The sequence below is a fragment of the Mustela putorius genome, unplaced genomic scaffold, assembly GCF_011764305.1.
Source record: "Mustela putorius furo isolate JIRA1106 unplaced genomic scaffold, ASM1176430v1.1 tig00000224_pilon_pilon_pilon, whole genome shotgun sequence".
Classification (NCBI taxonomy): domain Eukaryota; kingdom Metazoa; phylum Chordata; class Mammalia; order Carnivora; family Mustelidae; genus Mustela; species Mustela putorius.
Genome location: NW_025421321.1, coordinates 16,921,419 through 16,933,050, shown reverse-complemented (window position 1 = coordinate 16,933,050; position 11,632 = coordinate 16,921,419). Strand labels below are relative to the sequence as shown.

General features: G+C 39.9%; 1 protein-coding gene across 1 annotated transcript; it reads left to right on the top strand.

Annotated features, from left to right (window-relative positions):
• Positions 1-29: 29 nt before the first annotated feature.
• On the top strand, positions 30-7,045 carry LOC101676790 (cytochrome c oxidase assembly factor 5). Its single transcript, XM_004752886.3, has 3 exons — positions 30-232; positions 5,700-5,783; positions 6,515-7,045. The coding sequence occupies exons 1-3, from the start codon at positions 134-136 to the stop codon at positions 6,554-6,556; spliced, it is 225 nt and encodes a 74-aa protein (XP_004752943.1). The 5' UTR covers positions 30-133; the 3' UTR covers positions 6,557-7,045.
• Positions 7,046-11,632: the final 4,587 nt, after the last annotated feature.

The following is an 11,632-nucleotide window of genomic DNA, read 5'->3' as shown; positions in this document are numbered from 1 at the left end:
CGGTCCCGTAGTGTTCCGGGACCCGCCGGAAGTTGTTGCTGCCGACTTCCGGTTCCTTCCATCCGCGCCCCAGCAGGGTGACAGTCGTTGTGGCCCGAAGCCGGCCTCGGCAGCTGGGGCGGCAGGCGCAGCCATGCCCCAGTATTACGAGGACAAGCCGAAGGGCGGCGCGTGCGCGGGTGTGAAGGAGGACCTGGGCGCATGTCTACTGCAGTCGGACTGTGTGCTCAAGGTAGCGCAGCCGGGCACCCACGGCGATGAGACGCCCTGGGGAGATGATGAGATGAGAACCGGGGAAGCAGGGCCCGGCCGACGTCTCCGGCTCAGCTTGCGGTGGCTCTCAGGAGACGTAGATCAAGGCTTCAATTTAGGGAACTTGGGAAAATCTGCGGGGGGAGTTTCAGCTGTGATAAATTGGACACAATTTAAATTGTGTTAAATTGGACCTTCCCTTTGGGTTTTTGTAAAGATAAACCATTTCAGTTCAAGAAACATTTATTAAATGTTGGTTTCTACTCTGCTAGGTTCTGGGGATAAAAAGGAGAGTAAGGCCGGTTTCTTGCATGCTAGAAAATGAGAATCTAACGGGGAATTACATCAACCCGGTACACTGTATTGACTAGTAGTTTCTCATTTCTCCGTTCAGTTGTGGTTGAATATTTACTATATTTACTTTCTCTTGATTAGAATGTCTGAGTTGAAGTTATATACATTCTTGGATAAGTTGTAAACGAAGCAGTTCCATTTTTCTACTGTTTTGTCTCTTGGTTCCCCTACGCTCTCCCCTCACTACAACCACGTCTTCTCAATCTGAGTGCAGATTGAGTGGCAAGCAATAAGGTTCAAAGTTGCCTGGGGATCTGGGTTCTAGCTTAGCGTCCAACTGAAACGCACGTGCCTTTTCCAATTACCAAGGCCTGATGGGAGGGCAATCAGTTGTGTGCAATTATTTTTTTGCGCCTGGAGATGTAATTTCAGAAGTTTGCTCTTACTTTGAAGGAAAGACAACTAGCCAATATGGACATGCATCGTAAAGCTTTATCAGTGTTTCTACTGATTCATGATTTACATTTGGTTCACTGATTGTAGCAGTCAGCCAGACGGGCTGCCCCATTTGTTATAAAATTTGAGTTGTTATGAATTTAAGAGGTTCTCTAGTCTCTCACACACAGATGAGGAAACTGAGGTGCCTTGTCTTCCTACCTCCCTGTACAGGGCTGTTTCCAATCTGCTGCTTCACTAGTGCAAGTATTCAGTCAGCTCTTAGTAATGCCTGGTGAGTGGCAGGCATGATGCCAGGCCTTGGTGATACCAAGAGGAGTCAGTTACAGTCACTATCCTACATGAGCTCAGTCTGATGGGAAGGACAGATATGCAAGGGGCTAAATTCCTGCAGTACAGGCTGTGTGAGCATTTATTAAATATTTAATGATTAGACTTAGGCACAAAATGCTGTGGGAGCCCAATGGAGAGCAACTTATTTGCTTGGAAATTTGGAAACTTCTCACAGAGCAGGGGGGCATTTGATCTAAGTCTTAAATGTTGAGTAGTAGGTTGTCATGTAAGAGTAGAGAATGTGGTGGTTGAGGGGAGAGGCTGGAAGAACAGCATGGGCAAGTCAGGGAGATGTGACCAGAAGCTAGCGCCCTATTGGGCCAGGGGGATAGGGAATGTGACAGAAGGCTTGAGAAGAAGGTTGTCGTGTGTAATAGCCCTTGTGTATTAGAGTGAGAGCCCTGGTTTCTCCTGACATTCAACATCAGGAAGGCCCTGGAGATAAGTAATCAAGAGAATAAAGTACACAGTGGGACTGAGGAAAGAAACTCTAGAAATGGAGGAGGATACCGAGTTGCTTTGTTATATATAAATAAATAATAATAAATACTGAAAATAATAACTATAAAATAAATATACATAACATAAATGTAATAAATATCAAAAATAATAAAAATTAAAAATAAATAATTATTTAGCACACATTTAAGTGCCACGCTCTACTTGGGGACACACAGATGATTGGGATACATTCCCTCATGCATGGAAATTAGATCTCTGGAAAGCTAGAAAACTAGGCAAAATAATGATTAGGACACATGGCACAGACTTTGCTTTACCCAGTTGAGTGTGTGACCTAATTGATTTTGGTCACATAGGAGAACATGATATTTATAAAAAGTACCTTAAGTGGGAGTGTGTTTAAGTTGTGTTAAATTCACCCTGACTTTAGAGGGCAGTACTGAGGCAAAATACTGAGTTTTGCAGATCTGGAACAATATTCCATCTTCTCAGATGGTGTCACTGGCATCTACAGCCTACCACTCCCCTCCTAGAGACTCTGAAGACCACTGGACATACAGGTCTGTGTCTGCTCTGTATGAAGAAATTAATCTGATCTTTTGGCAGATGGATGCTGTAGTCTCTCCTTGCGAGTCTTTAACCCACCGGAAAAGCTGCTCAGCCTCACTCTAGGGAGGAATTCAATACAGGTGCTGCAATGGAAATAGTGAAGAACTAGTAGTTCTTCTATAGTAGTAGAAGAACTAGTAGTTCTTCCTACTATAGTAGGACCTCAGGGAAACTCAGGGTAATGATAAGGATGTCTACCGTAGTGGGGCTAGATAGAAGCAAGAAACAAGCAAATTCAAAAGTTAGCTCTTGGATAGACTTCTTAGGATTTTATAACTCCTGGAAGATCAAAAAGATTGAAACCATGTCCAAGGAACCTCAGTCACAGGTTATCTCCTTTGTGCTTCATTAGCAAGCTCCCAGATCTTCTGACTTCATCAGAATTACCTGGAGATGGGGGCAGAGAGCTTGAAAGTATAGGTTCCAGTACCCCACCCCCACCCCCATAAAAGTATCCCATGTTTATTCTTGGGCATGGTCATGTTTAGGAATCACTGATCTTGACCTCAGAAGGCAAATAAGCCCGGGAGTGTATTGGTTGGGGTATAGGTTCAGGTACCTATTACAGAAACCCAAAATAACATTGCCTTAAACAAGATAGAAAATTTCCTATTTTGCTCTTGTGCGTGCCTACAAGTAGGGCCTGGGCAGCTCCTCTTGGCCTTCCATAGACCCAGACACTGTTGATCTTGTGGTTTTAGGTGCGGTGATGGGAGACAGGATATTATTTTCACACTCCTGATTCAAGATTGCCTATGACATAGTGGTGTGAAGTGAGGAAGGGGGGCAGCCAGTTGCCTTTGAGGACCAACCCCAAGGTTTTACATTTCAGTTCCTTTGGCTGGAACTTAGTCATAGGACCACACCTCGCTGCAAGGGTGGCTGGGAAATCTAGCCCAGCCATATGCCCCACTTGAAAGGAAGAGTTAAAGGTTAAGGGACAGCTGGCAGTCTGCCATTTGGTATAAAGGTGAAGGAGGATGAGTTAACCTCTCTCTCTCTTAGATTTGGTATTTGTAGATGGATCTTCCCACAGGCAGGTGGCGGTATGGCTTAAAAGCTTATGAAAAAGACGGCATCTTAGATACAGTTTGGGGAAACATCACTTTTATAGTTCTCGTCTTTTGTATAGTTTTATTCACTCTTACCTGTTCTCACATCATTCATGTGGGCAACACAAATCCCCTCAGCATGTCATGACAGACATTGGGGGAGGAACATAGTGCAGGGAAGCTTGCTACTCTGTTTTGATTTGCTTTTGAGATTCACTTTAATGGTAGGGGACCATTAAAATCAAGAACCTAAGCAGACAGACTGGAAAGTGGCAAGATTCCAGGGGGTCAGGAATGCCACAGATGTGGTTCCTGGAGCGTTTTTCACAGTTAAAAACTAGAAGTGGGACTGGCACTTGCAAAATAAAGGTTTGGAGGAGTGGGTGCAGAGGTGGGGTTGAGGTGTCAGAATCTGCTTGAAGGGAAATCCCCTGTTGATGAAAAGCAGGTGAAATTGGGGTTACATTTTTCCTGGTGCATGAATGCACCAGATGTCTCTATTTAAGTATTGTAGGTTCCTTGTTAACATTTGGTATTCAGTACCACACTAAAAATGTTCTGATTTTAGGGCACCTAATTCTGGCTGGTGAGCTTTTAAAATTAACACTGAACAGGGTCATTTTTATTCTCAGGCAAAATTGCCTTACTCATTTTACACTGAAACTCACCTTGAGTAGGAAGGTTTCATTATTTTCATTTATACTGTCAGACACTGCATAAGGCTGTTTATAAGTAGTATGTATTTTATTTCTTTAATGAAAATAATAATGTTAAGGTTTTGATTCTTTTTCCTTCACAAATTGCGTATCATAGTTTGGTGTCATTAAACCCCAGGTAATTCAGAACACTTACGTTCAGACTTCTTTTTCCAGATGTTGTTTTATGTATTTGCATTCCTGGGAACTAGACCCCTTTAGCAACTGCCCCTGTCCCCAACAGACTGTGGCACTCTGCTCTGTGATGTGCCCACACTGCCAGGCAGCATTTGCACACATACACCTTCTTTGCTACCTGGTTTTTTAAAAGGCTGGTCTAGGCAGGACAAAATAACAATTAAAGTAGAGGCACCTGGGTGGCTCAGTGGGTTAAAGCCTCTGCCTTCAGCTCGGGTCATGATCCCAGGGTCCTGGGATTGAGTCCCACATCAGACTCTCGGCTCCGCAGGGAGCCTGTTTCCTCCTCTCTCTCTCTGCCTGCCTCTCTGCCTATTTGTGATCTCTGTCAAATAAATAAATAAAATCTTAAAAAAAAAAAAAAGCAAAAGTCCTGTCTAGGCAGGAGTATCTAGGATTTATTTTTTTTAACCTCCCTTTAACTGATGTGAGACCAGTCTGAGTTGTTTTTTTTTTTTGTTTTTTTTTTTGTTTTTTTTAAATAAGTTAGGGGTTTGTGTATAGGTAACTTAGCAGGATAGGACATCCAAAAAGAAATTTTGCTACAATTCAGTTTTAATCTTGCCTCTCTGAATCATGAAATATATTATTTGTAGATGCTTCCAAGCTCCAACATACTGCTATTGTGTTACTTTATATATACAGCAGTGTATTTGTTCAAAATATTTTAAGATCATTTTTATTCCATATTTACCTTGAAAAAAAATACTAAATTTTAGCTCTTAACTAGTTTTGCAATTGTTAGTCAAGTCTAATTTTTAAGTCATAGTTTAAAAAGTCCTATTACTTAAGAATCAGAAATAAGCGTTTCTCCTGTGTTCTTGTAGCAGTATTCTACCATGATGGCAGAAAGGGAATGGCTTAGTCCATTTTTCTTCTTAACCTCCTTTTGAACTTCCCCTGTTTAAGGAGGCGTTCATTCCACATCAGTCCCAGGGAGATCTTCTCTCGCAAATAATATGTAAACTCTGCTATTTCCCTTTCCTCTTCTAGTTCCATTAGGTTGTGCTTCTCACACTAGAGAACTTGGCTATATGGTGTGTTGGGGTGGGAAAATGCAGGGATGTGTTGGAGGTAAAATAGTTTGCATTAAAAGGACATAACTGGAGGCTTTAAAGCCACTTGATAGAACCTTCCAGAATAAACCGTTTCCCATTACAGCAGGCCTGGTTTCTCATATGCACATGCCTGTGTACACATATGCATGCTCTCTCTCCTTCTTTGACACATAATGTTCACCTATAATTTACTTAAATTTTTTTTCAAAAAACACTGCTTCCAAAAGAATAGTGATTTTGTGCTTTGTGAGGAAATTCGCCAGGTATTTATACTGTTTTCTGTATCCTAGGAAGGAAAATCCCCTCTACAGTGTCTGAAGGAAGGAAACTGCAAAGCTCTGAAATACTCATTTTTTGAATGCAAAAGATCAATGGTAAGAGGTTAAAGCTTTCGAAAAGGTTATGCTAAAAATTAGCTATATGTAATTAAATATGGAATGACCTAGTAATTATAGATAGGATTACAGTGAGATCATGCAGAAAAAAGGATTTAGATAATATTATTTACCTGTAACTTCTACTTTGACACTGGAAAGAGCTGTCTAGGGAACTTCTGAGCAGATTAATAGATTCCTCCAGCCTTTGTCCAAGACTCATTCACTATTAGTCCTCCAAAATGGAAACCTGCCTTATTTACTGATTTTAAAACCCTCCACCTAGCCAACCACTCTTAAAAGAGGCTGCACTGTGAGGTTTAGGTCAAAGACCATGCAATCATCCTATGAGTAGGTACTTTAAAGATTATTAATCCCTAGACAGTTAAGTGTTATTTAATATTTAAAAACTTCAAATACATTTGAGTATTAACCCAAACAAAACTTAAAAGTTAAGTTTGCTAGAACAACAGGTATCAGGTATAGTTCAGAGAAAAAAAATAAATGTAATTTGGACCCTACTTGAAAAGAAAATCCTTACTGGGACCTTAAATGGAACTTTTCTTTTTAATGCCATCTTTATTATTTTTTTTTTCCCTTGGTAGCTGACATCTGCCCTTTTGACTGTGCTGGAAAACTGGTTTACTTCAGTCATGTAGTGAGAGCCCCTTACCAAAGCTGTGTTTAATTATGTTGTACAAAAATTGATTTAATTATACATTTATTTTCAGTTGGATACCAGATCCAGATTCCGAGGAAGAAAAGGATATTGATGCTAGTGTGCTGAAACCAAAATGAAAACATCAAGCTTTCTCTGGTCACTTACAACAGAGAAGCCCAAAAAGGAGACAGACTTTTTGCTACATCTGGTGGGATGGACCAGTTTTTCCCTCCATGAACACTGGAGAAAATGGGAGAGTTCTGTTTTTGACTATATATAAACTAAATGATTCTTTTGCTCTGAGTTACTTATGGAAGAAAAACTTAATTGAACAGCTATGAGCTGGGAGCATCCTACTGTATTTTGAGAATTGTTAGAAAGCTCAAAAAGTGAAAAGATTGTAATTTTCCAACTTGACTGTTCAACAAAATGACACAATTGTACATCCTTTGTGAGTATTACGAAGGCCACTGATGGGACTATGAAAATTGGTAATATGCAGTCTTGGGAGACAATTCTACTAGGAAAGTTTAGGAGAAAGCTTTCTTTTACTCAATCTGTACTGTTTAGTTCTAAAATAAATTGTGTTTGATTCCTTGTAGAAGAAATGCTTCATTTACACAGATTCACTAGAGTAACAACCTCAAAGCCTGACTATTAACATCATGTAATAGACATAGCTGGATGCATAGCTCTGATTATGTTGCCGGGGCTCTTGGCCTCCATCTTGTGACTGTTTTTCTCTATTTCTGGCTTCCGTTTTGGCCTGGTCCTCTCTCTACATAATGGGAAAGAGTCCAGGCAGCCAAAAGCACACATCCTTAAGATCTGTGATTCAAAAAGAAGAGAGCTAACCTTTTCTAGGGTCCACTAATCAAATCCTACAAAAGGACTCTTACCTTACCTGAACTACCTGCTCTCGAACTAGACCAGTCCTATGGAAAAAGGGGTAAGGTCCCATGATGTCCAGGCTTGGGTCTTAGGCACTGTAATGGGTATCCCCCAAGAGAATTGCAATGGATGTCTCTGGTGGGCTTTACCCCAAAAGGAAAGGATTCAGAGCAAACTGAAATAATAGATGTCCATAGACAAAGCAGGAGTGAAAACCAGGAAATGATTGAAAAAGTTTAGAATCACAGTAACTTTACTCTGATCACTTAATATAGTCAAGAGTCAAATATGAATCCAAGTTTCACCTCTCTTTTCAGTATTGAAGAATAATGAAGACGCTATGCTGCTTCCTACAGGCATGTTATTTGGACAAGCAGTCAAGGTGTTCTGTAGCTCAGCTGCTTGTTTAAAGGTTCACCTAAAGTGAGAATTGCACACCAGTCCTTGTGGCAGAGTGTCACTGGGGTTTCTTTGTGTGGTATAGGTGTACTGCTTCTCACTTGGAAAAGGAAAGTAATGGGTTCTTCCTCCCCCACACCCCCCCTTTCAGTAACTCCTGTATACCTATTTAAGTGCTCCAACTTTTTTTTTTAAATTTTTTATAAACATATATTTTTATCCCCAGAGGTACAGGTCTGAATTGCCAGGTTTACACACTTCACAGCACTCACCATAGCACATTACCCTCCCCAATGTCCATAACCCCACCCCCCTTCTCCCAACCCCCCTCCCCTCAGCAACCCTCAGTTTGTTTTGTAAGATTAAGAGTCACTTATGGTTTGTCTCCCTCCCAATCCCATCTTGTTTCATTTATTCTTCTCCTACCCCCTTAACCCCCCATGTTGCATCTCTACTTCCTCATATCAGGGAGATCATATGATAGTTGTCTTTCTCCGCTTGACTTATTTCGCTAAGCATGATACCCTCTAGTTCCATCCACGTTGTCGCAAATGGCAAGATTTCATTTCTTTTGATGGCTGCATAGTATTCCATTGTGTGTACATACCACATCTTCTTTATCCATTCATCTGTTGATGGACATCTAGGTTCTTTCCATAGTTTGGCTATTGTGGACATTGCTGCTATAAACATTCGGGTGCATGTGCCCCTTCGGATCACTATGTTTGTATCTTTAGGGTAAATACCCAGTAGTGCAATTGCTAGGTCATAGGGTAGTTCTATTTTCAACATTTTGAGGAACCTCCATGCTGTTTTCCAGAGTGGCTGCACCAGCTTGCATTCCCACCAACAGTGTAGGAGGGTTCCCCTTTCTCCGCATCCTCGCCAGCATCTGTCATTTCCTGACTTGTTGATTTTAGCCATTCTGACTGGTGTGAGGTGATATCTCATTGTAGTTTTGATTTGTATTTCCCTGATGCCGAGTGATATGGTAAGTGCTCCAACTTTTAGTGAAAGAACTTTAATAAGATTTTCTAAAATAACTTTATCGAACCATCAGTTTTTAATAATAGCTTTATTGCGAACTTCATTTGGAGAAATTCACATTCCATAAATTCACACTTAAAGCATACAATTCAGTTTTGCTTCTTTTTGTATAGTCACAAGTTTGTGCAACTATCACCAGTATCTAATTCCAGAACATTCTCAAGAGAAGCCCCATACCCATAAGCAGTTACTCCCCCCATTCCCTCTTTCCCCCCAGTTCCCAGCAACCATTAATACACTTTGTGTATATGCACATTTGCACAGTTTGGACATGTCATAAAAATGGGATTATATGTGGCCTTTTGTGACTGGCTTCTTTTACTTACTGTGTTTTCAAGGTTCATACATATGTAGGATCTGTCCATTCTTTTTAATGCTGATTACTAATTCCACAGTATAGATAAACCATGTTTTATGTAAACATTCATTAGTTGAGGGACTTCGAATTATTTGCACTTTTAGGCTATTAAGAATAATTCTATGATCATTTGTGAGCAATTTTGCACAGATACGTTTCATTTCTCCAGAGTGTATATACCTAACAGTGGCATAACAATTCCCAAGTTTAACATTTTGATGAATTGCCTAACTTTTCTGCAGCGACCACACCGTTTTACATTCCCACCAGCAACAAGAGGATTTCAATTGGTCCACATCAGCAACAGTTGTTTTTCATCTATTTGATTATAAACATTCTATTCGGTGTGACCTGGTATCCGATTAGGATTTTTTTTTAATATTTTTTTAAAAGATTTTATTTATTTATTTGACAGAGAGAAATCACAAGTAGATGGAGAGGCAGGCAGAGAGAGAGAGAGAGGGAAGCAGGCTCCCTGCCAAGCAGAGAGCCCGATGCGGGACTCGATCCCAGGACCCTGAGATCATGACCTGAGCTGAAGGCAGCGGCTTAACCCACTGAGCCACCCAGGCGCCCCCCCCCCATTAGGATTTTGATTGGCACTTCCCTAATGGCTACTGAAGCTGAGCATATTTTCATGTGCTTACTGGCTTTCTGTGTATCTTCGGAGAAATGTCTGGTCAAGTCCTTTGTCCATTTTTCAAATGAGTTACTTGTCTTTTTATTATTGTGTTATAAGAAGTCTTTATATATATAGTGTATACAAGTTCCTTAAAGACAAATGATTGGCAGATGTTCTCTCCCAAAGGTGATCTGTCTTCCCTCTCTTGATGCTGTCTTTTGAAGCACAATTATTTTGATGAATTCCAATTTACCTCTTTTTCCTTCTGGTATATCTAAGAAAACCACTGCCTAATCCAAACTTACAAAAATTTATTCCTGTTTTCATCAAAAAACTTTATAGTTTTAACTTACATATAGGTCTGTGATCCACTTTGAAATTTCCGATACCTTTATCAGTAACTATATATTTTAAATTTTATTTGTGGTAAAATTACATAATGTAAAGCATACACTCTTAAGCATTTTTAAGTATACAGTTCAGTTATGTTAAGTACGTTACCTTGTTACACAGCCAGTCTCGAGCTCATTCACCTTGCAAAACTGAAACTGTACAGCCATTAAACAACTCCCCATTACCCAACCCCTGGCAATACTGATGTTAAGCATAATTTCATTTATTTGTTGGCCTTTGTAAACCTTCTTTGGAGAAGCGGCTATTCAAGTTCTTTGCCCCTTATAAAATAGGGCTTTCTGTTGTGGGGTTCTAGGAGTTCTGTGTATAACCTAGATATTAACCCCTTAGCAGAGATGATCTGCAGGTATTTTCTCTCATTTGTTTTTACTATGTTGATTGTGTTCACCATGTTGATGCAGTTTTAAATTCTGATGTAGTCTAGTGTATCTGTTTCTACTTTTGTTGCCTGTCCTTTTGGTGCCATATCCAACAAATCATTGCCCAATCCAGTGAAGTTCTTCCCCTAAATTTTCTTCTGGGAATTGTACAGTTTTGGTTCTTACTTTTAAATCTTTGATCATGTTTGAGATGATTTTGCATATAGGGGAAGGGAAGGGTCCAATTTCATTCTTTTGCATGGGGATATCCAGTTTTCCCAACACCATTTGTTGAAAAGACTGCCCTTTGCTCATTGAATGGTCTTTGCATTCTTGTTGAAAATCACATGACCACATATACTAGGGTTTTCTTCTTTTTCATTGCTCTATATGTCTGTCTTTATGTTCGTGCCACACTGTTTTGATTACTGTAGCTTTGTAATGAGTTGGAAATCAGGAAGTATACAACCTCCAACTTTTTTTTTTTTTAATGGTTTTCACTATTCCTGGCCCCTTGAGATTCCAGATCAATTTTAAGATGTATTTCTGTGACTCCACAAAAGACACCAGTGGAATTTTGATAGGGAGCACACTGAATCTGTAAAGGACTTTGGACAGTATTGGCATCTTAACAATAAAAAATCTTCCAATCCATTCACATGGACGTCTTTCCATTTATTGGTGTTTTCTTTCTGCAACATTTTGTAATTTTTTCGCCTCCTTGATTGGGTTAATTCCAAGTATCTTTTTCTTTTTTATATTACTGTAAATGGAGTTGTATTCTTAATTCTTTTTAGATTACTTATTGAACAATGATGGGTTAATATTTAATTTTATCATTAAATATAACAGACATATAGAAAAGTGAACAGAATGTATACTGTTAACAAATAACTAGAGAGTAAATTATCATGTCACTACCATCCAGATCAAGAGAGGACACTGTGTGAACCTGCTGTTAATACTGGGCTTTCCTCAAAGACCCCGCTGCTTACGCTGGAAAGAAAAATCACTGTCCTGTGTTTGCCACACTCTGCTGCTCTTAAGTTTGCTTTCTCCTTTGAGCCTGTCAGATTTGGCTCCTTGTCATTGTTTAGA